This window comes from Felis catus, chromosome E2 (assembly GCF_018350175.1).
Source record: "Felis catus isolate Fca126 chromosome E2, F.catus_Fca126_mat1.0, whole genome shotgun sequence".
NCBI classification, from domain to species: Eukaryota; Metazoa; Chordata; class Mammalia; order Carnivora; family Felidae; genus Felis; species Felis catus.
Window position 1 is genome coordinate 43,723,632 of NC_058382.1, and position 23,981 is coordinate 43,747,612.

The 23,981-nt window shown below is 55.6% G+C and overlaps 1 protein-coding gene and 1 long non-coding RNA gene across 4 annotated transcripts in view; one reads left to right on the plus strand and one right to left on the minus strand.

The window, feature by feature from the left end:
* Positions 1–446: 446 nt before the first annotated feature.
* SMPD3 (sphingomyelin phosphodiesterase 3) overlaps positions 447–23,981 on the minus strand; it is an 83,612-nt gene continuing 60,077 nt past the window's right edge. For 2 of the 3 annotated variants that reach the window (XM_003998186.6, XM_045047072.1), the window contains 7 exons: positions 12,887–14,419; positions 8,005–8,080; positions 7,707–7,862; positions 6,099–6,188; positions 5,762–5,825; positions 3,673–3,835; positions 447–3,410 (listed from right to left, as the gene is read on the minus strand). In XM_003998186.6, the coding sequence (XP_003998235.1) occupies positions 3,309–3,410; positions 3,673–3,835; positions 5,762–5,825; positions 6,099–6,188; positions 7,707–7,862; positions 8,005–8,080; positions 12,887–14,200 (1,965 nt within the window). In that variant the 5' untranslated portion in view covers positions 14,201–14,419 and the 3' untranslated portion in view covers positions 447–3,308. Of the gene's footprint in view, positions 3,411–3,672; positions 3,836–5,761; positions 5,826–6,098; positions 6,189–7,706; positions 7,863–8,004; positions 8,081–12,886; positions 14,420–19,409; positions 19,514–23,981 lie in introns of all 3 variants that reach the window. The other variant, XM_006941665.5, reaches the window with a different exon arrangement.
* LOC109494918 overlaps positions 10,638–23,981 on the plus strand; it is a 28,624-nt gene continuing 15,280 nt past the window's right edge. Inside the window, exons 1-4 of the long non-coding RNA XR_002150067.2 lie at positions 10,638–11,762; positions 15,991–16,110; positions 19,200–19,302; positions 19,497–20,769. This is a non-coding gene — a long non-coding RNA (uncharacterized LOC109494918). The remainder of the gene's footprint in view (positions 11,763–15,990; positions 16,111–19,199; positions 19,303–19,496; positions 20,770–23,981) is intronic.

Sequence of the window (23,981 nt, forward strand, 5' to 3'; positions counted from 1 at the left end):
GTTTCAGGCTACTGTTCAGAGGACAGGGAAGAGGCTGTCTCATAGCAGTTCCTGAGATGCAGACCAGGAAACCAGCCATCAGGAGGGGGAACCAGGAGGTAAACCCATTCAATCCTGTGTGCCCCCATTCCACCTTGGAAGTCTGGGGTAGGTGGGTGCCGTGCAGCCATCCCACCCTAGCCTGGGCCTTGCTTTGCTAGGGAAGGCTGTAGAATCCTGAGGAGGCCCCAGCCGTGCTTCTCCCTACGTTCAAGGTGTCCTTCACTGTTTATTCCCACTTCCAGAGGGAACAGGGAGACAGTAGGAACCCAGGTGGCCCAGTTTTCTGGCAGTTCAGGGCAGACTTGGCCTATTCCCATCCTGTTGGGGAGGAGGCAGGAAAGGTGACCCCCCCCCCCCCACACAGCCTGGCCCCAGCTTGTCGCTCAAATAAGAGAATACCAGCCTTGAGCCTCACAGTTTTATTTTATCCTTGTTATCCATCTTTCTGTTCAGCACCAGTAAAGGGGAAAAACACCTCTCTTTTCAAAATATTTTATCAGGTGTAAAGATTGTTTTTCTTCTAGGGAAGAATCGTCTGGATATATATTTGATAATAATTTTACCAAAACCTTAGGTGTGCTTACCATATAAAACCCCTAATGTCCCATGAGGATACAATACAGAAAAAAATACAGAAATTAAAAAATTTTGTTTTTTTTTAAAACAGTATTTCTAAATCTCAGCAAGTTAATACAGTAGTTAAAAAGCATCAAGGTTAATATTCATACTTAAAACTCAAGGTGGTTTGGACAAATGGAAATGACTGTTTCCTTCTAAAGCTGACCCCTGCCTCCTGGCTTCTCTGGAGGAGGCTGGGCCTGGAGTGGGCATGGGGGCCTCAGTTGGGGATTTGAGTGACCCCTGTGTCCACCCCTCCTAGGCCTAGATGCCACAGAATCTGAGATTCTGGTAGTGTTTTCTTTGTTTTTTAAAAATCAAAATGGAAAAGTCTGGCTTGTGCATGGCCCTAGGAGTCCACAGCCTTGATGAAACATGTGGTTGGGCAGTGGCGTCCTCGATGCTGAAGCTGCGCCAGAGGGAAGTGCAAGGGGAGCTGGGACACAGGCTGGTCCGGCTCCAGATACTAGGGCCAGGCTGGGCAGAGGTGACCTTGTTAGGACAGGAAGTGACCGAGGCACAGGGAGGTATGACTTGCCTAAGGCCGCCCTGTGAGTAGGGAGAGAAGCATGTACCCCTGTGCTGTGGCTCCCGTAGAGCTGCCCTGGGAGGGAGGTGACTCCTCGGAGGGATGCAGGCTGGGCCCGGAGTTTCTCTGCTTCAGGAACCCTGGCCTCTGTCCCTGCTGCTCTCCTGGACACACATCCAACTTGAAGCCTGGGGCCTTTGCTCAGTCCCAGCCATCCAGGCGTTGAGTGTGTTTAGTTGGGCCCCACCTGTGTGAGCAGAGATTCCTGGCTGCTCCTGGGAGTGGGGGCCCCATTTGGCTTAGCCAAGGCCCTGAAGGCCAGGCCCTTAGGCACAGCAGAGAGCCCAAATGGGGTTGTGCCTTCAGTGGTGAGCAGCCCCTCCTGGCTCTGGACTCAGGGTGGGGCTGGGGGCTTGGTCAGTGAGTGCTCCTGGCAACAAAGCTGGCAGCCCACTGCCCCAAACAAACCAGTGCTTCCGTGTGTATAGTTCTTAAGAGTGTCCTCCCCCAGCACAGGGCCTGCCCCTGACTGGTTGCTTGGCCCCATCTTGGTCCCTCTTGCAGCTCAACTGGGTGACAAGGCACCGCATCAGCGTGCCAGCACCAGGAGGAGGCTTCTGGCAGAAAGATCCTGGTACATTCCCCAGCCTTGATAGGCAGAGCTGGCTCTGAGCCAGGTGGGCACAAGGTCAGGGCACTTCAAGGAGGGGAGATCAGTGGGGAGTTGTCAAGAACAGTCTGAGTTGGAGGGTCCTTGCATGGGAAAACAGACACAACCCTCCCTCGTGTGACTGGGGAGTATCTCCGGGCATGTTTAAAAAGGTAGGCAGAGGCAGAGCTGCCGTGGAGTGGGGAGCTGTGGACTTCACCTGCAGGCTTTGCCATGCCCTGCCCAGGTCACGGTGGCAGAGTGGGTGTCTACTGGCTTGGATGCCAACCAGTACCACTCCATGCCCCAGGCAAGCAGTGGCCCCTGGCCTTCACCCCCAGCCTACACACTGGTAATGGTGAGGGGACATGCCTTTCTGCACCTTGGCTTCCTGTCCCTTCATCCAGGGCCCTGGGTCACTTTTGAGGATGGGGCTGGGAGGACAGAGCTGCAGCCCCACCGAGAGGCAGGCAGACAGTTCCTGAGCTCAGCCAGGGAAAGATTGGTCCCAAAGCAGAGAGGTGTCCCGAAGGGAAATGGGATCAGGCAGAAAGAAGGGCATGTGTTGGTTTTGACAGAAGAGAAGCTATAAATCTATCATTTGGAAAACCTGAAGCTCCCTGACCCCTTTGTGTCATGAGTTCCCCTTCTTCCTATAAAAAAGTGATGCTCTCTCCTCAGATTCCCTTTGCCCACTTTGAAGTCTCTCAGGGGAGACTCAGGGGCCCTGATTGGCTGGGAGAGAGGAGCCTGAGCAGTGTTCTCCCTCACGGTCTGCAGACCTTCTAAAGTGAAGGGTTTTCTTAACTTTTTCTGTTTTTCTTTTTAAAATAATCGCCCTTGAATGCAAGACCCTGGGAAGAGCCCGGGCTTGCTGGTAACTGGACACGGCCCTCATGGTCCCTGCTCATTAGCCGTCCGGCCTGGAGGCGGGAGCTGGCGGCCCTATGCCCAGGAATGCTTCTTTGGCTGGTTCTGATTGTGTTTGGAGTTTGGCCTTGGGTGAGGCCCGAGTGAGGGGTCTGTGTGGCTACGGTGTGGCACATGACATGCGGGCAGCGTGCATGCGAGGGTGCAGGCATGCGAGACAACATGGCAGCAGACAAAAATAATGAACCCTGGACGAAGCTTGAGAAGAGATACAAAGAGTACAGAAACCCGGTTCTCATACTAACCCCCGGGTTACAAACTAGGTTGTGCTGTAGATTTGTAGAAAATCACGTTTTGAAAGAATGGCACTGTTGGGCAGCTGTGGCTCCCAAGACCAGCCTGACCCTTCTGTCCACAGTGAGTGCCCAGAGGTGCAGGGCAGCGCTGGTTCCAGCTCACCTGGGACTAACCAAGTCTCCCCCCAGGTCTCTGCCCTCCTCCCCCAGCACCGCTGGTGCTCGCTGGAGGGGACATGGCCAGAGAGGTGCTGCGGCTCAAAGGGTTGGCAGAGGCCCCACTGCTCTGAATGACGTGGCTGGTCTATGCCTCCTCCTCCCCTGCAGACACCATTAGCCGCATGGCCACTGGGAGATGGTCGGTCAGGCCAGACAGCTGGGTGATAAAACTGAATTCTTCTACCTCCTGTTGGGAAGAAGCATTCCTATTAGATCCAGAGGGCATCCTACACAGGAGGGTCCTGGAGGGCAGGGGTGGGGCTTCTGGGCAGAGGTGGGGGCTGGGTCTAGCCAGGATCTTCCCGGAGGCAGAGGAATGGGAGCATCCCATGGGCCCCAAGGACTCTGAGACTGACAGATCTCGTTTTCAGAGAAGAGCTCAGTGCTGCTGAGGGGTACAGGGCACGGGATCCCCTATCTATAGGCATTGCCCGGCCCACTCGACTCACAGCCTTCCAGTCCGGGCACAGCCCCTCCTCTGCGTACAGCATGTAGTCGATGCGTCTGCCGTTGCCCTTCAGCAGGTCCTTGCGTCCCTTCTGGCCTGCCCCGGGGCTCTTGCTGGTGGGGAAAGCCAGGTACTCCCTGCGGCCTTCCTCGGTCTCCAAGACCCTGCTCGACAGACAGGAAGGACAGGAAGCAAGGTGAGCCCCTGCCCCATTCTCCAGACCCCAGATCCTGAGTGTGGAATCATGTTCTAGTCCCTAAGTGGGAGAGATGCAGGTCAGACCAAACCCTGTGTTTAAGATCTATTTTCCCTGGGGACCCAAAAAAAGGGGACTAGGGTGGAGGGAAACCCAGTCTGACCCTGTGAGTTCCTGACTGAGCCATGCCACTCCAGAGTCTGTCCATGTCCACCTTGGGCTTTGCTGTGGCTGAAGTTTGGACATAGTACTGCCCAGAGCCTGGGGTGCCGAGGTGGGAACAGAAATGCTCACCCCTCTCTGCACACAGGGCTTTGCTTAGAGCCAGTGGTGGGGGGTGGGGGTGGGGTGGGAAAGGGTCTTTGCAGTGAACCTCAGGGACCCTTCTCTCCTATAGGTCCTCAGAACCACCCACCCCACCCTCCGTGACCGTTGTTTCAAGTCAGCAGGGGTGAGGGAGCCAGGAGAGCACCCAGGCCTTATCCTGGGCCTGGACTCTTGTGTTGGTTTCTCTCTGAGCAGCTGTGCCACCAAACCCCTGAGCTTTCCTCTGACACAAGGATGATTGATTGCTGTGGGCCCCAAGACATTTGGGGGACCAGGAATGCTAAGAAAGGAACAATTTTGGGGGCACCTGTCTGGCTCAGTAGGAAAAGCATGTGACTCTTGAAGTCGTAAGCTTGAGCCCCACATTGGGTGTAGAAATTACGTTAAAAAAAAAATGTGGGATGTGGTTGCCATACCATTTCTTACAGGAAGAAAACTGATGTGGGTACTTAAATGTGGGTCAGGGTTCTCTACAGGATGTGCAAGGGACTCAGGTTGGGTGTTAACACCCTGGATCCAGGCCTTTTGACTTCCTGTCTGTCGTCCCCTTCCTGCCAGGTTTCCTTTGGAGCCTGAGCACTGGTTGGGGACAGCCTTCACGGTAGACTTGCAGAGGCCAATGGACACTGAACAAATGGAAAGGGCGCCTGGACAGGCACAGCCAGCAAACGTGGGTTTCTACAAGGCCTTTATCAGCCCTGAGATAAATACACTAATGACATGCAGAGCATCGCTACATCTCAGAAATATAATCCATTACCGTCCTTGGCCTTTGGTAATTAATTCCAGCATCAGTGATCTAAGAGTTACTGATAGTCATTTTTTAATCATCATCTCATAAAAAGATAATTTTCTCGGCATAGGATGATGTTTCAAATTTAGTCTATAATCTAATTAATTGGCTTAAATTAGCTGTGAGGAGCCATTGCCATGGCTTTGTGCAGTCTCGGGCTGTGAGTTACAAATTGGTTCTGCTGCTGGCCTCTCAGATGGGCCCTGTATGGAATTCTCATCAGGTTCAAGTATGAAGCTTGGCTGCAGTGGAACTGTTTCTGCTTTGAAAATGACTACTTAGTGTTAGCTCTGCTCGCATTTTTATTTGCCTGATTGGTGGCTACCAGCTGCCGGGCTCCCTGCAATGGACGCCACTCCATGGCTCTTCTGCAGGGGTCTCAGCAGCCCTTGGCCTCACCCTGAGAGATTCTGTCCCTCTCCCTGTGCCCAGAAGGGCCTCGAAGCAGGCTATGGCTCAGGGCTGGCCAAGCTCTTGTAAAATGAGCCCGGACTCTGGTGCTGATGTAGGAAGTGCCACCTCTAGAGCCTCCTCCTGGTTAAAGGCTTCTCCTCAGTCAGGCCAGTCCCTGGGGCATGAAGGTGGCCTGGTCTCTGTCCAACCCCAGCTTTAGTCCTTGAGGCTTTCACAGGCTTCCTTCCCATGGAACTGCATTCTCTAGTCTACCCTGCACAGCCCATCTCTCCACACCAGAGTCAGTGCTCAGTGTTCATCCCAGCCCTGGGATCCATCCACCCCTGCACAACTGCAGTGGCGTGGGTGCTGGCTGCTTACTTTTGCAGGTTGTCAGGGGTGCACACGTCCTCATCGTAGAGGTTATCTGTGTCCAGCATGGTACCTAGGAACAAGGAGGCAAGAGTGGTCACTGTGAACAGGGCCCAGCCAGCCTCTAGGAGGGCTGCCTCTGGGGGGCAGGAGGCATGGGTGAGGGCTTCTACCCCTGTCTCTTGCAGAGTGGTCTTGGGGATAGGTCCTGAAATGTCTCTGGGAAGCCTGTGGGGAGCCCAGCCTTGGTTCAGTGTCAGGTCTCAGCAGGGTGGGCTCAGGCCTTGCAGTGCCCCTCCGCCATTCCCCCTCAGGGCCCCCAACCCTGTGCCCAGCCCCAGCTCACCGATGGCCCAGGACTTCTCCTCTCCAGGCCCCAGGCGGCAGGGGTCCTTGTAGTGTGTAAACAGGGAGTGCTGCTGCTCCAGCTTGTCATCTGTGCATGAGGGGAGAAAGGGAATGCTGTGAGGCTCAGGGTGTCTGTCCTGGAGGGCTGCCTGCCTTGGGTTCTAGTCAGTAACTCAGGTAACTGCCTCTGGGTGGGGTCTCCTTTGTCACTGGTTTTCTGTGTCCTTGAGAATGCCCCCCCCCCACCCCCAGCGGGGGTGGGAGTGAGCTATCCTTCTGAGGACAGTGGTCATGGTCCCTCTTGGGCTCCAGGGGACAGTGATCTTGAGGTCTTCCCAGATCTGGTGGCAAAACCTGTGGGGGCTCGCTCATGCTGTCCTGGAAGGGACCCCTGCCCTTCAGACTTGGGTGACCAGGTTGAATCAAGAGTGACCATATAGGACTTAGGAGAGGGAGGTGATCTGCCCTGAATTCCAGTTTGTCTTGCCAACTCATGGAGCCAGAGGGCCTTTCTGAGACCCCTTGGGAGGAAGGACAGGCACCAGTGGGGCCTGACTGGGTGAGACCCTCTCTGACAGCCTCTTCCTGTGTGTACCACATCCCCACCCTGACTCAGGAGGATCCCAGGAGCACCTAGCATTTGGAGCTGGTATCAGGAATGTGTCTTTGAGGGGACCACAGGGCTACCATCGAGGGGCTGTATGTTCCACGGTAGGCACTGGTCTCCCCACCCACCCTAGAGTTGCCGCCAAGTGAGGGCACCACCCTGTGCTCCAGGTAGGACCTTTAGGTCTTCAGCCTTCACTGAGGGCTAAGCCTCAGCTCACAGACCCCGTGTCACTCACTCATCTGTAGTTGGGCTGGGGCTGGCGTGGAAGGAGCCCAGGAGCCAGTGGCGGGCGGGGGGCAGGGAGTGGCGGTTCCTCACATCAGCTCCTTGGGCAAAGGGAAGCTCAGAACTGCATAAACTCCCAGAAGTAAACTGAGATCAGCGTGATCACCAGATCAGTTATTTAAGTCAATTATTTAAAAGTTTACCCATGATGAATTTTTAGTCTTTTAGCCTAAGGGGTAAAGATATAATTGCCAGGGTTCAAATCCCAGTTCAACCACTTCCTGGCTGTGTGACCTGGGACTAGTTACTCAGCCTATCTGGGTCTCAGCTTCCTCTTCCACACCCTGTAGATTAATACTGTGCTCACTCTTTGGGTCATTATGAGATTTAAATGAAACAGCCGGCCCACAAACAGCTGTTAGAATTGTGCCTGGTGCAAAGCAGGAGATGAGTAACGACTTGGTGGGTAGTGTTAGCTAGCTTGCCCACAGTCTGAGTTTCAGAGGCCCCAAGCTTCTCCACCAGAAGTTCATTTTTAGGGCATCTCTTTGTCTCCAGCAAGGAGGCCTCTCAGCTTTCTAGGCAGAGCGTGGGCTCTTCTCATTTTAGGATTTTTAGGGGCCACAGAAATCAGAGTCTTGCTAATATCCCACCCACATGCTCACAAGCAGCAGGAAGTTCTTCAAGCTGTGGAGCCCAATCCTTTCCAGTGTGACTGGAGCCCATGCCTTCCCCAGTAGTCCACCCAACTGGGGAGGACCACCACCTCACCAGAGGAGCAGTTGTCAAAGTTAAAATCTCCACAGACGACATCAAACACCACCAGCTCCTCGGGGTTGGCTGTGCTGGACGAGGAGGTAGATTTTCGGAAATCAGCCAACCAGTCCTGAAGCAGGTCCAGCTGCTCACAACGGATGGCACTGTCCTCTGTGGGGCAGAGCCATAGAGAACAGATGGCAGAGCTGCAGTTAGACCCCAGCCACACCCCAGCACCAATCCCAGCCCGCGGCGGGCAGATTGCCCCCCCCCCCCCGCCCCGCCCTGGAAATCAGGGGCTGCCAGACCCTACCTGGCAGGGCATGCAGGTGTGTGCAGGAGATGTACCCGACGATTCTTTGGTCCTGAGGTGTGCTTCCCACCTGCACCTGTTGGGGAGGAGGCGAGGTGTTGATGATGAAGCCTACGAGTCATGACTGCTCTAAGTATGAGCCCATCTCTGTCAGCTCCTGCTAGACCTGGGCCCAGATAGGAACAGCACATGTCATGCTTATAGGAACTTCTCGTCCAGGGTGGGAGGCAGATGTTTAAAGAAATACCAGCCTGTGGCATGATGAGTGCCACTAGCAATTCATGCAAGGCTTTACAGGAAGAAAAATGCAGAAATCACTGCTGATTTCCTCCCTAAACCCCCACCATTTCCTGGTGACCAGAGTGTCCACATGGATGACCCTCATGTGCCAGCCCCTCCTGTCTGGTGGCTCTTTCCCCTGATCCCACTGCCCTGGAGCCCATCCCTCCAAAATCCAAGCTGGTCTCCCCTCTGGGATGCAGCCTAGCAGGCAGAGCCTCCCACCCATCCCTTCAATGTGAGTGGACCCTGCCCTCCACTCTCCCCAGTCTCTCTCTGCCCCTGTGACTTCATGAGAAGCCACTTTATCTGCTTTTTGGCAGTGGTTTCTGTTGGTCCCCTGATCTGGGATGACAAGTGTGGGCTATGTCTCTATGACACCTGTGACATGGGCTTGCCCCAGGTGTCCCATAGCCTCTATCCAGAGCCCAGCCCTCCTTCCTCCACAGCAGCCTCTCCAGGCCTTCATGCTGCACTCTCCCCAGACCTAGTCCTTGCCTCCTGCTCACCTCCTTCACTGGAGATAGAGTCCCCAGGGGGTGAAGTGGGGCCAGGGGCTCCTCCGTGACTCCCTGCCCAAGTGCAGATGTCCCTGGTGGGCTTTCTCTACAGGCTGGCATAATGACATCACAGACAACCCGAAACAGCCCCCAGTGGTGACACTGATACAAGCCTGAGCCCTTGTCAGGGCTGTGGCTGTGGAGGTAAGGAAGGGGTGGCTGCCCAGCCAGCTGCTCTCCCAGGCCCTCTGTCCATGGCAAGTGGCAGGAGGCTGCAATAGGAGATTACCCCTTCCCCCTCCAGGCATGCTCCCTTGGGTAATCTGTGGGTGCCTTTCCCCGAGGCCTCTGGTTGGTTCCTCCTCTTTCTTTCTGGGCTGTCCTCCCACCTAGGCCTCAGCAGTATTTCCCAAACTTCTTTAATCCATTCCAGAATTGGTTTTGTATGAAGAAGAGATCCTGGACCCTGGGAACTCTCCAGGGAAGGTGACCGTAGAGGCCTGTTCTTGGCTACGAGGCAGACATCTGCCTGAACATGACCTTGCCCATCCTCCAGCTAAGAGAGGCTTGGACTCACGGCTGCAACCACCGCCACATCACAGGCCCTCCACTCAGAGAGCCTGGGCAGGCTTCCATCTTTCTTTTCGCTGCCAAAGTCAGGTTGGCATTATTCTCCTCCATATGGGTTTTCACATCATTAAGCATCCTTAGCTTCCTACAGCTCTTCATCTCCTTTCCCAGCCTGGATGGATGCATATCTCTCCTTTCCCAGCTCTTGGGGGGGATGAACATCTGGTTACTTGATAATGGGCTGTACAGCCTGAATTTGGGGCTGTTTATAAACTCCTATGTCCACCATTCACTTCTTGCCCACATTCTAGACCCAAACCTCAGCCTTTAGTACCACCACCCTGGAATGTCTTGGGAAATCACATACCATTGATGCACTGTGTTGCAAAAACACAACACAGTTTTAAAGCCACAGTGCCTCCAAAGGCCACACGATGGCGCTCTTGCCCCCTGTGTTCCCCAGGCAGTGAATGTTCCCCCTCAATAATAATAATAATAATAATAATAATAATAATAATAATAATAATATGCTGTGAGCACTAGTGGTTAGTGCTTCCTGGACACTGCCCCCCTAGGGCCTTACAACAATTAAGAAGGTTAAAGTAAAATTATACCAGAATTGGCTTGGGGGTCGCGAGGCTCAGATGGGGGAGGCAAGTTCTTGTCAGATGTTTGCTGCCCTGTGCCCAGCTCTTCACCCTACTCTCTGCTGCTTTCTCAACTCCTGGTGACTTGGCAGGCTTTTCACCCATTTGATGGTCTTAGTGTGCCAACCCGTCACTCACTCTGCACTTGGTGTCACTTGCCTGTGCTGAGACGTGGGGCAGGGACCGGGGAGGCCCTCCCCTGAGGAGACTGGCCCCCGAGGGAGGGAAGACACAGCAGCGAGGCTATGGCTGCCCCTCCCTCAGCCCCTTCCAGCCCCTCCCGCTCTCCATCAGCCCGTGAGCTGCCAATAGCCACTTTACTACGTGCTTGGATTGATTGATTCCAGCGTGAGTCCTCAGGAGTTGCAGAGGCTTGTGTTTCTCTTGCAAAAACAAATAATCACACCAAGAGATTGTGTCTTTTAGTCCTGGTGGGCAAAGACTGTCAATAGAGAAGGTGCCCAGAATCAGGCTCTCCCGCAAGGGGGGCAACAGCGATTCTAGTCCCTTTTCAGGGTGTGACAGCAGCAAGAAAGCACACTTTCCTCAGGCATAGCCTGCCACAGAGTAAATGGGGGGGGGGGGGGCGCGAAGGGGATACAGATAGAGGGAGCACTGGCTTCCACCTGCAGCCAAGGCCACAGCCATGGCTGCTATCTTTCTAGCTCCTGGCCCCTTGGGGGATGGCCTGTCTCCTGAAACCTCCAGGCTGGAGAAACAGGTCTGCTCTCATCAACAGACAGCTGGGTCTGCCACACAGGGAGCTCAGTCGGCCGGCTTTCATTTCTGTCTCACTAGAGAGACAGACAGCTGGGGACAAAGGCTGAGGGGCCTATGGCGGGAAATACGGCTTGTGCGGGCTGCGCTGAGGAAAGCGCCACACAGGTGGTGTGACCAACCCAGGGTGGGACCAGGACAAGAGGAGCCATTCGTGGAGGACCCTGGGGGTGTGGGGTGCTGGAGCAGAGGCCAGGGCAGGTGGAAGGGCCCCGCTATGAGATGGGCTTCTCCCTGAGGCAGGAAGTAGGCACCAGGAGGCAGACCTGGGACAGGAGGAGGATGGGATTGGAAGGGGAAGGAAAAGCAGAGGAATGGTGGCCTGGGCCTTGGAGGTGCAGCTGAGGATGTGGGATGGACCCGGATGTATTTAGAAAGTGAAACTAGAAGTCTGGATGGACTCCTAATGGAAATTAGGAAATGGAAGTGAAATTAAGAGCCTGGATGGGCTCACGTCATAGGGAAGAGTAAAGGTGGGGATGGTGGAACCTGGCTGATGGAGATGGGCATATGATAAGTGAAAGAGACTGTGTCCAGGAGGGCAGCCGGACACAGAGTTGAGGGCTCTGGGGAGAGATCTGGGCTGGGACAAGCCTGAGAGCCCTCAGCAAATATGGAAATGGAGTCTGTGGACTGACTTCCCAGGGGCAGGTGCGTGGGGCTGGCCATGGTGTCCACTTGGAAATGAAGAGGTCTAGCCAAGTGGGGTCACCCTGCTGTGGGGGCTGCCAACCCTCACTCAGGCTGAGAGCTGGGAGGAAGGCAGCAGGCCCTGCCAGGTGCTGCCAGATCTGTGAGGTGAGAGAAGTTGCAAACTGGGTTTTATTGGAATAATCTTGATTTTTCAGTGCTGGCCAACACAGGAAACTTTTTAATGGTGTGGACCAAGTCAAACATATCTGCAGACCACTTTTAGGCTAAGGAGCAGAGGGAGCAGTTAAAGGCTGGGCAGGTGACCAAGAGTCTGGAAGGAATGGCCAGAGAGGTAAGAGGAAAGCCCGTAGCAGAGGGACTGTCCTAAGGAGACTGTTGTGACCCTGGTGGGCGTGGTGGTCAGGGTGCAATACCAAGGAGGGAGATGAGGGTGTGTGGGCTGGGGGCAGCACCAAGGGGGTCCCTAGCCTCTGAACCATCTGTGGTAGGGGGTGGGAGGGAGAGGGTATGCTCTCCTCCTGAGAGCTTGACAACATTTCCCCTCCTTCCCCAAAAAGTCACTCCGGCTGCTGAGACAAAAATATATCCAAGGAACAGAACACTGATGAACCACATGCCAAAATGGGGTGGTAAAAGGAGTTCATTCAATTTTCTCTGTGAATGGAGAATCAAGGACCCCCATGTCTGGGCCTGAAGAGCCACACAAGAACCACTGGAGTGGGGCCTGGGGCCTGTGCTGTATCAACTGGCCTAATGCTCCTTCTGAAAAATTTGGAAGCACCAACAGTGGCTTCTGCATAGGGAACAAAAAGTCAGCACTCAGAGTGTGTCAGGCTCAGTAGAAGATAAGGGGTAATGACCAAATTACCATGGTCTAAAAACTCCTCCAATTGCATCCAAATTAGCAGAAATAATTATGATTCACTTTAATTAGTGACTATGGAAGCGAAGCCTTGGGCTGGTGGGCAGGGTGCCTGGCATGGCAGCTGTGTGACAGCCAGGAGGGAGGGTGCACCGGGCCAGTGAGGCTGCAGGCCTAAGCGAGCAGGCATTTGCCCCTTAATGGAAAGGGGCCCCTGCCTCCCCCTTCTTCCCTTTATCACTGCCATCACTGCCAGCCACCTTCACCAACCCACAAGACCCCTCAGGCCTCAAGCTCACTCCCCACAATATGACTGGGCACTAGGTCGCCCCCACTTTACAGATGGGGAAAGGGCTCAGAGATCTGAGGAGCTTGCCCAAGAGGACCCAGTCAGGTCTGTCTGTGCCTGGACCTTCGGCCCTTGTCCCTGCATCCTTATTCTCCTTGTCCCTGAGCTGGGTGCCCACCCATTCGGCTCCACGAAAGGCCTCGCCTACCCCCAGCCCCCAGGAGGAACCCCCGGCTGCAGCCCACCTCCGGTGGCTCTGTGACGGGCTGACGTGTGGCCACTCTGCAGAGCCACAGCCTCCTACCTTGAGAAACAGCGCTCCTTTCGAGGCCAGGCCATCGGAGCCGCGCCCGTTGGGGTAACAGTGATAGGCCACGTCCATGATGGGGTAGCGGCTGGCAAAGAAGAGGCCGCTGTTGAGACACTTGAAGCTGCAGCAGCCTTGGCAGCCGTAGACCCCGACGTCGTACAGAATGTACTCGAAGTAGCCGTGCAGCTGGGCTTTCAACTTGGCGGCTGCCCGCTTGTCAAACACCTCCTGCAGGCACAGGAAGTCCAGGTTGGCGGGGAAGAAAGCGGAGACCTCGTGGTCAAAGGCCTCGTCCGGGTGGCGCCTCTTGCGCGCGGCAGCCTTCTTCACCCCGGAGGCCTTGTAGGGGAGCTTGCTGTTGGTGGCGCCCGGCTCCCCGCTGCCGCCGTCCCGCGCCTTCACCAGGGACTCCCTGGAGGCCGAGGGGCTGCCCAGGCTCCCCGAGTCCCCATCCCGCTGACTGTGGTTGGGCGTCTGGCCCCGCGAGCCCCCACCGGCCCCGTTCCTGGCCTGGCCCCCAGAGGCGGAGTCATCAGCTTCAGGGGGCCGGCCCCCGTCCTCGCCTCCGATGCGCACAATGCAGGCGTCCTCAAGGCTACCGCCTTCGGCCGGGTCCCCGGAAGCCGGGCCGTTGGCAGCCTCGTCACTGGAGTGATGCCCGCTGTCACCCTTGTATTCCACAGAGGCCGTCCTCTTAATGCTCCCAGGGACGGCCCGGGCCACGCCATCACTGCCCTGCGGTGACACCAGGCTGCTAAAGCTGGCCGCGCTGATGGAGGTGTTGGTGGGCGAATCGATGTAGATTTTGATCTGGGGCCGACTGGCCCCATTGCGGATTCTCTGCCCGATCTCTTTGGCTCGTGCTTGGGTGTTAAAAACATTGTTGAGCCTGGCCAGCGAGTCAGGGAGGAGGCAGAGGTTGGCAGTGGCGAAGCAGAAGCTTTTGCCAGGACCTGTGCCCTTCCATTCACTGAGCAGGGCCGCCCCACCGGCCGGGCCCTTGTCCTCCAGCCGGGAGTAGATGTAGGGTCGGCGGGCAGACTGCAGTGGGGACCAGAGGAGGAACCCAACAAAGGCGAAGGGCAGCGAGGCGACCAGGAGGGCCAGGTAGACGGGCGCGAAGAGCACGGTGCAAAGCAGCTGGAGGTAGCACGGGTCATCTGCCCGCTGGCGCTTCTGGCAGGCAATGGGTATGAAGGAGGCCACGAGCCGGTCCAGCAGCCAGTAGCATGGGAAGATGAGGGCCCAGGACACGGCGTGCAGGGCGGACAGACAGCTATTGGGAAAGGGGGCCGTGTACAAAACCATCGCAGCTCACTGGGCGCCGCAGCCGGCCCTACTACATGGTGTCTGTGGCGGCGCGGGCACTTTCCTGGGAGGGGTGGGTGAGCGGGGGGCGGGGGTCCGTTGGAGGAGGGGTCACCTCCTGGTGAGATGCGTCTCTGAGTGGTCAGTGGCGAGTGTTGGCCAACTGGTCATGGTTCACCTCAGTGGGCCATGCTGGGCCACCAAGGCCTGCTGGAGAACCTGCAAGACAGAAAGGAAGGGGGCTTTTATTCACCCTTAGGGAAGCAGGTCGAAAGCAGGGGCCGCTGTCTCCCTTCACCCTGTCCCCTTCCTCCAACATGAGCAGGAGCCTTCTGTTTGCCTGTGTGTGTTTGGTTTTCTTGGAGCAAACAGCTTGGTGACATGACCACCTTCAGCTGACCATCTTGATCTTGTGACTGCTTGAAAACTGACCCAGGATTTTGGAGGGGCCCAGCTTAATAGGCATTTGGGAGGCAGGCTGGGGATCCCAGAGGATGGCTGGACCTGACACTAGCCTGGAGCAGCCAGAAGCCCATCAGGAGCCAGGGGTGTGCTTGGAATGAGTGAGAGGTGACCCTGATTCAGAGGAGCCTCAAACACATCTGCTTGTCACGGAGTGTCCTTCAGGTCCCAACAGAGAGGGAGCATACTGCAGAGAAAGGGGCCAGAGAGTCCTGGGACAGAGGGCAATGTGGCTGGCAGAGCCCTGAGAGGAGGGCCATCCCCACACCCAGGCTCTCACTGGGCCCCCGCCTACAGCATCAGACAGACCATTCTTGCGCTCCCACCCCTGGTGACCCCCAGCAGAAATCCCTCTCTGACCAGGACCCAGGCGCTGCCCCGGCCTAAACAACTTCTAGAATGATGGTCCCTGTGACTTTCGGAGAAGTGTCCTGGGGCTGCAAGGATCTGGCCCAAGCTTCTCCCCTAAGCGTGAGATGCAACCCCAGGGCCCAGCTGAGGCCCACAGCTGCAGAAATGAGTCCATCCCAGGTCCCTGTCCCAGCCAGTGCATGAACCTCAGAACAGGCCCTGGGGTCCTGCCTAAGAGAGACTGCCAGGTGCAATCATCATGCTGAATGTAGAATCAATAAAGACCAGAGTCTGGAGTGTTTGCCCAGCCTCCGGGGACCTGTTGGTGATCATTCTGTGGTGAAGCTGGTATAAGCAAATCCAGAGTCTTTACTACCAGCTCTGTCAGGGAGTTCATTTCCCGCTCACTGTCTCACCGACCCAGTCCAGCTTCTGCCCTGGCACCAGCGGGTCTGTGCCCATGTTCCATCCATCCTGGCCTCACAGCCTGTCTTCCTGCTGCCTCCCTGGTCACCTCAGCCAGCACCTGGTGTCACCTGGGTCCTGCCTTCCCTCAGTCCGCACATCCTCCCCAAGCTCTCCTGGAGCCCTTGTGCTGGTCCACGACTGCATCGCAGCTTCGCCCACTTTTTTGGCCTCCTATCCATTAGGCCACAGTGGCTGGGGCGACTCAGTGTCTGATCCGACCATCCCTCAGATACCTCAAACCCTCTGAAAGTTTGAGCCTCACTTGGCCCTTATTGGGCGTCTTGTCTCCTAGCCAGGCCTCCGTGTCTGCAGCCCCATCTCCCACTCAGTAGGATGTGGTTTCCTGCCCATGCCCTGCCCCTCACCTGACTCACCCCCTTTCTTCTAAGACTCAGCTCAGAAATCACCTCCTCCGAGAGGCCCTTTTGCCCCCTCTTGCCAGGTAGCTTAAGTACGTCCACTGGGGGCTCCTGTTCCCCTCATTCATGGCCTGGTCTCTGCGTTTCTAGGTCATAAATGCTCATGGGACACGGCCACCTCCCCAGCAGACCGGGAGCTTCCTGAAAGAAGGGCCTGCCTTGAGGGCGTGGTGGGTCCTGGAGCTGCACCAGCAGGAGCTCAAGAAATGGGTGAGTGAATGGAGGTCAATCTGCTCTGCCTCCAGGCCTGAGGTGCAGGGTGGACGGGGTGCCGAGTTTCTGCCGTGTACCTGTCACCCAAGTGCACTCCTGTAACCACATCTCCAGGGCTGAGTTAACGGGGACGAGGTGCTTGTCCCAGACCAGAGCTTAATGTCTAAAGACGAATCTAAGCTGATGTCTGTGTCTCGTTCTGGAGAATATATTTCATGAGGATTTTACTTTCTTCAGAGGAAATCGTTTTGAAGCAAATGCCGGAAGGTTACAATTTGTAGAAGCAGGTGTGTCTACTCAGACCACAGCTGTTTGGCCAGGAGCCATGGGAAACAGCTCCTTTGCAGACAGCTCTGTGCTGCAACTTGGTTTAATCTGGGAAAGGCACGCCCTCCGCTTGTGGGCATTGGGATCATAGGGCTTTGTCTGGTGGTGAAGTAGCAAGGCCTCTCACTCAGATGCGGGCAATGAAGTTCACTGTCAAGGATGTTGGTGAGGCCAGAGGGCCAGCTACTGTGTCCCTTTCCCCTTCTTCATGGGGCAGGGGTTGGGGAACCTGTTTCAGAGAGGATAGGAGGAGACCCTGATATCCTGTCCTGAAGCTCCAGACCAGACAGTGGCCTTCACCACTCCTCCACACCCAGCCCGAGCCCTGGTCTCCAAGGGCCAGGCTCTGTATGTGGGGTGTCCTAACCCCGATGGCCTTTCCTTTGGGGTTTGCTGATTCAGAGGTCCTTAACTTACGCCAGGCTCCTGGGCTGAGACCCTGAAACCAATTTTATGACAGTGGCTGAAACTGGAGGATTTGTGGCAGGCTTGCTGACCCTCTGTGCACACGATCTTTAACCCCCAGGAGAGTTGTGTCATCTCTGTGGCCCAGAGCTTGTGGCTTAGTACTTAGATTGGTGGCTGTCCAGAGTTCTCCCATACCTGCTATCTGACAGACTCGCCTGTTGTTTCTTTAAAATCCCAAACATTTCATTTGAATTTAACCCGAAGCTGGGGCAACAGCCCACTGGCTCCCTTTGAGCCTGTGGGCTTGGCTGCCTTCAGCACAGTGTGCAGCACACAGCGATGCACGGTGTGGCCATCTTCAGACTGGCTGCAGTGAAAGCTGTAGGGGAGGCCACAGAGCCGCCTGCACCAACTGGACCTAGAGGAGGTGGCAGGTCCTGTCCCTACAGGTGGGGAAGGTGGAATGGGGTCTCCCAAGTCTCCAGCAGTCACTGCATTTGGCACCAAGGTGCTGGGGGTAGGGGTCTAGGCCGGACTGCTGGGGACACTCAGATGTCACCCCCAAATGCATGGAGCAGGCCTACTCCCAAATCTCTTTAGCTCTTTCTTCCTCTTCTCTGCGGCCCGAGGTCACCAGCCCAGCCGACACCACCCTTACCTGAGCACCTACCGCACCCTGTCACCATCCTCCGTCTCAGGCCACAATGTGCATAGTGGTCGAAGGAGCTTCCTAAACAATCTGACTAGATCCTCCCTTTGGCAGTCCCATGGCCTTGGAGGAGAAAGTCCAATCTCCGAGTCTCTGTCTAGGGGCCCTCTGTGCTTCTGCCTCTCTTTCCTTACCCAGCCCCACCCTGGAAGGGTCCCTAGCCCCTCAGAGGTAGATGCAGCCCCACTTCGTCAAAGGGTTCCTGAGAGAAATTCCCAAACCTTCTGCTCTCCCATGTGGCCCATCCCTAACACTGGCCAGGCAGGGTAGGGACCTGACATCAGCTGTGACCGCACTATCAGTGGGAACTGGCTCCCTCTCCAGCTGCCCTGTGTCCACCTCACTTCTGCTGTGGCCACAGGAACACTTCTGCTGTGGCCACAGGAACACTTCTGGGCAAGTTCCTTCCCAGCCCTGCCTGCAGCGGCAGTGAGCGGCCAGGCCTGATCTTTCTGGTTCCCCCAGGCTGGTCCCAAGAATGTTGTTGGTCTCAACGCGGGCATCAGTGGGTTTGAGGTGGCTGGCAGCCCAAGGGCCACCATGGCGTTCCTCTAAGATGTGGCAGATCCAAGCATCCTAGCTCTTCACGGCCACTGGGTCCCCCATCCGGGGCCCCTCCCCTGCCTCCTGTCCCTCAGTGCCCTGGACATAAGGAGCCCCCAGGTGCTGCCCAGCCACCCGCTCCTGCATGCAGTCCCTACATCTATGCACAGAAGCTGCTGAAGAAGTTGACACAAAAGGAATTGCCACGGATGGAGCCAGTTTCTAGAGCTGTGTGGTTAATTATTTTGTCTCAGTGAAATGAAAGGAGGGCAAACAAACAACAACACATTAATTAGTTTGATCTACGCTTTCCCCATGAAAGAGGGGAGTAGAAGTTAAACGCCAGAGGCTGGGAACTTCTCAGAGAGCCCTAGAAGCCTTCGAGGGTGTGGGTGCCGAGGGGGATGCAGCAGGGCACCCAGCCTGTATCCCTGGGCCCTTTGTCTTGCCCACACCCCCTGGCGGGGCAGGACCTTGTGGGTGGCCCAGCCCAGGCTCAGTCTCCCAGTGAGGCATGCCTTCGTCACCTCCATGCCCCAGTTCTCTGCTTCCCTGTTCTAGAACTGGCATCTTTGCCAAGTAAAGTCTACCATGGGCATCTCTGATCAGGGTGACAGGTTCCTCAAAGGCCACATGTGCTGAACTGTAGCCACTCAACCCCACACGCTGGATTGCTCTTTCAGGTTCCTATTTAAAGCAACAATCACTCCTGGGTTTCTCCCTTTTATAAGTCCTGGTGAGTGGATTCCAGGGTTGCTCAGGATGCCCCCTCCCCTGCCCCCATACCATGGTCTCCAGAGCTGGGCTTGAGTCCCAGATACCCTCAGTTCCTCATGGTCACTCCTGAGCCCTGGGGTCACTGTGGGGGGCTACCCGGTGCCCCAAGGGAGGGCTCTTGGGAGTCAACCTCTGTCCTACAAATGGAGACCTCAGACTTGCCCCCTCACTTCCAACTGCCCTGCTCAACACTCAGCTTGGGTTGGAGGGTCAGGCTCGCTGATCCTGTCTCGTTATCTATGGCATAGTGGTAGCAATATCTGCCTTCCAGGGCTGATCATGAGGATTAATCCTTCCCTACCTTCCCTCCTCTTCCTTGTAGGACCTCCCTGACCAGGTCAGGAGGGAGCCGCCTCCCCTGAAGCTGGCTCCTGTGTGTCCTGACTGCTCAGCCTGACCTGTGGATTCAGTGGATTTTGAAGATGGTACAAGCTGGTTCCGTGCACTGTGCTGGGGGCAGCCTGAGCTGCCCCCCCCACCCCCCCGGCCCCCCCCCACCCCGATCCTCTGATCCTCTAAGCTCCTGACTGACCTGTGATGCTTTCAGATCCTCAGAGACCCATCTGCACTGTTTAGGCTGGAGCTGCTGGCCTTCACAAACGTGTTCCTCTCCCTACAGTGAGGACCGGACGGGACCTAATTGTGACAAGGAGACTGGGCTGCAGAACCAGGGCAGATGGAGGGAGCAGAGAGGTTTGCAGGCTGATCCAGCAAGGAGGGGAAGTTGCCTGGGGAGGTTTGGAGTCCAGATGGGAGAGAAAGAGGTGGTCGGTCACAGGCTGGCCACTCCTGGGCAGGCACGGGACATTGACAGAGAGAAGCTCTACATCAGGGTCCTGTGGGTTACTGGTATCTGTGGTGACCTGACCTGCAGATGCCTCAGCACAGGAAGGGAAGACTTGGACTGCTCAGAGGCCGAGCTAAGCCAAAGCTGCTCTCCCACACACCTCCCTGAGGAGTCGGGGACCAGCTGATCTGCTATCCCTTGGGGAGGGCAACTGCAGGAATAGGGCCTGGCCAGGCCTGTCCTGTTTGGTGTTGAAGATTGGGGGGAGGTTCCCAGCAGCTGCCCTGGGGAAGCTGCAATGGGCGGGACCTCTGCAACAGGCACCAGGTGGCACTGGCACCAGGGTAGCCACCCCACTTCCCACTTCCTTGGGAAATGGACCTGGCAGGCATGCTGGTACACAAGGCCTGCTGCACTGGGGCTCAGAGGGTCCCAGATGACGGTTGACTTTGGACTTGAATTTTTCCTGCAGCAGGAAAGTAAGCAAGCCAGACCAGTCCTGCTGGCCAAGGCCAGCCCTGGCCCCTTCAAGGAAGCCTGAACTGTCTTGAGGGATCTCTGAGCTTTGGGGAACTTTGGGGGAAGTTGATGAGGGTTGGGAGTTGCCCCAGGCTGGGTGTAGGGTGGGACCTGTCCCTCCTTCATAACCCTTTGCTCTGGTCCTTATGCCTGCTGAGCCCTGTCTTCCCAGCAGCTGGGCTGGGAATCCTGGGGCAGAGGGACCTCCTCCTATCCTCTTTGTGTCCACAGGCTCATGTCTAAACAGGCATTGGGCCAAGCCCCAGGTTTCTGCAGGAAAGACCGAGAGGATCCCTCCAATCCAATTACTCAAATGTGCCTGCATCCGCCGGTGGCGCCGAGATTGGGCCGGCCCATTTCTGCCTGGATGCCAGCCGCACAGGGGTTGGCATAGCAACATGAGCTCTGATCTGCTGAAACTTGGAGTCAATTCGTCACTGGGAGGACAGAAAGAAAGACTGAAGAGGACGCCTTTAAAAGTGATGCGGGTCAGACAAATCCAGGCTAATCCCTGAAATCCACAGAAATGGGGTCTGGCATTAACACGTGTGCCATAGCAGCGACTCCCAGTGACACGGTGTGCCAGGTAAATGCCCATTCACCCTTCTAGATCCAGAGTACCTGCCCCCTTCTTTCTGAAGCTCTCCCCAACTTCCCCATCCTGCCTATACCCTCTCTGCCCTACACACCCCCAGCTGGCCCTCTAACCAGGCACATGTCTGTTTGCACATCGGGCCCCCTCAGCAGCCTGAGAGCACCTGATGGAGTCTCTGGCACCAGCACAGACCCAAGTCCGAGCCTGCTCCACCTCTCTGGCGGTGGCAGACCTGCTTTTGTCTGTCCCCCTCCAATCCGAGGGGAGAGCAGTGAGCCACACTAAGTCAACCGGCACCACAGCCCCCTGATCCCAAGGTGAATGGTCATACAACCCACGCTCTCACGGGTGCTCTTACTGGACCTCTCAGGAAAGAGGCCTGCATTTTCTCTGAGGTGGAGGCACTAAGAGCCTGAAGCTTCTGGAGCCTTCCTTAAGAACAAATCTAAATCAAAGGAAAATAGACCTTAGGGCTGGAAGGGGAGTCCTGGTGACATTTTGAGCTCTAGTTTCCCTGGGCCTGAAGACAACACCACCCCAGACTTTCTAATGAGTGAGTTACCAAATTACCATTTCCTTTGCTCTAGTGAAAGTTGCATTTCTGTCGCTTGCCATCAAAGGGATCCTATCTAATATATACCAGCGACCTGATCTTTCTAAAACTCAATTCTTAATCAGTTTGTCTCCTGGGTACACTTCTGTGGCACCTCATGGCCTGCCCACTGGGCAAAGGATGGGGGTGGGGGACTTTCTCCTGAGTCCTGGAAGACCCTGCAGGACCTGGTGCCTGGGGTTTGTACCGTTATGGTTTGAGCATCCCTCAGGAGACAGCAGTGCAGATGTCGCAAGCACAAACTCGGGTGTCAGGCCACTGACTCTGAGCTGTGATTTCCGTATCTGTTAGGCATCTATAATAACATAACTAGCTCAGGGTAGTTGGGAATGATGTATGAAGACTCAGCACAGTGCCTGCCACATCTCTAGTAATATTTTTGTTACTGCTACTACTGTTAATTTTCTTGCTGCAAAGGCCCTCAAGATACAGCCGGAGCCCTCACAGTTTCCTCCTTGTGTGGTTGGCTGCTTGACAAGAGGGTGCTCTGCTATCCCAAACAAGGGGTGAGGATGGTGCGGGGGGTATGGGGGTCTCATTCTCCTGGCAGGACGGTCTGGTGGGGGCTGCCTGTGCAAGCCTAAGTCACAGGCTTCTGCAGAAACCTGTGCAGGTGCAGGCCAGGGGGCCATAAAATTTTCAAAAAGACACTTTCCAAGGGAGCTATTAATGCATCACGTGGTTTCTGAGAATAGGAACAGGCTGCAAGCAGCTCCGTGGCACCCCTTCAGTCAGCCAGCCTTGGCATTTCCATGTCAGAGCTCAGAAAGCCCAGATGAAGCTGATTCTTGCATGACTGGAAAGCAAATCTCAAGCCACGTTGGATGTATATGTGCCAGGGGTGGCCAAATCCATCTGATATTTAAAATAGCAACACTTCTGGGTTCAAGACCTTGTGCTACAACAGTGCCATGGGGCAGCTGCCCTGAGACCATGTGCTTCATCACAGAATGGGGCTAAGTTTGAAGATCTGGCACCCCACCCTCTACTTTCTGCCTTTCCAAAATCATCTATTGGTGACCAGAAAGGGGGCCATTAAGGAGAAGGCTAGGTGGCGGTTGGCACCTAAGTCTATACCTGAGCCCAGGGCATGGGGAAGCTGGGGGTGAGCGCTTCCTCCATGATGAAAATCAGGTCTGAGATCAGTCTGTTCCAGGGTCTTCTCCACACGGGCATTGACAGGGCAGCTCCAAGGCAGGACTGGAGCAGGCCATTGTGACTACCAGAGAGGAGGCTTCAACATCCTTAAGCAAGGCCCAAACCGGGAGGCACGTGCCAATAGCTGAGCGTCTAGACTGGCATGGGGCTCCTACCTCAAGTGGCCTGAGCCTGCCCGTGTGCTGAGGTCTTTGCCCGAGCTGGTCCTCACAAACAGACATGAGCAGGGGGTCCTGGAACTGCCCAGCAGGTCACATCACCTGCCTCAGGTGAGCTCTGGGGTATCTCCTGCATGACTGGCCGAGTGCCAGCATGCTTCCCTCTGGCCAGCCCTACTTCCACCCTCAGGGGAGACCCTCCTGAGGGATGGAGACCAGGAGGAATCACACTTTTCTCAGGCTCTGCTATTGAGGCTGCTGTCCCAGTGAAGTCCCTGCTTCCCTGACATGAGGGCTGATGTTAATGGTTCATGAGCTGAACAAGGCTTGGAACATCCTTTGCTTAAGAAGAAATGACAACATACTTTCTGTGGGAGTAGAACTTTAAATACAAGTCCACACAAATGGTAGGATTTATGCAGACCCAGTGTTCAGCTGCATTTCAAGTACAGTATTTCCTCCTGGAATGGATTGGCCGCCTGAGTGGTGTGTAGGCATTTCAAGGCATCAGAGAACACAGATGAAGACAACAAACCTTCCTAAAACAGAACAGACTTGCTAAAATTCTTCTGAAGGGAATCATTTCACATTCAACCTAAAGTTTTCTGTGCAAAGAACATTTAACAAACTGAGTCCTAGAGGAGAATTTATGCAGAGATCAAAAAGCAAATCAGTGTGAATGAGTAAATAAAATCAGGCGTGAGTGTCTCGCCAAGCCTCCCTGCAGCCCTGGGCAACTGGGTTTTCTGGACAGAGGCTGGGTCTCACGTACCACGGAGCACTCAGGCACTCATCCTGGGCCCTCGCAGAGGCCTGGAGTCCGAGGCCTCTGCCATACTCAGGTCCTTCCTCACACACGTTACCACTGGAGCACTTCGCTCTGAGAGAATGGGCAAGAACTCCCTCCTCCTGAGAGAGGAAACCCCACTCAGGCTAAACCAAAGACTGCCTGACTTAGACGGCCTCTGACCAGCCTGTGGGGTTTCAGCGCCTGCTCCAGAATGTATAAGTGAGAGGGGATTGGGGGCTGCTGGAGTCAGCTTCCCCCATGAATGAGATGTTGAGCTTCTTTTGCGTAAGACTGTGAATTAGTCATTTGTCCTCAGCAAAGCCAGGGGAGAAGAGATGGTGGGGATCTATAGCCCCCAAGTTCCCTCTAACTGCTGCCACCAAACTTGCCTTCCAAGGGTCTTCTGAGGCTCTGGGTTCCAACTAACGCCTACCCCTCTGGTCGTGGTAGCATTTCTACACAGTTCTTGCCTACTGAATCCTGC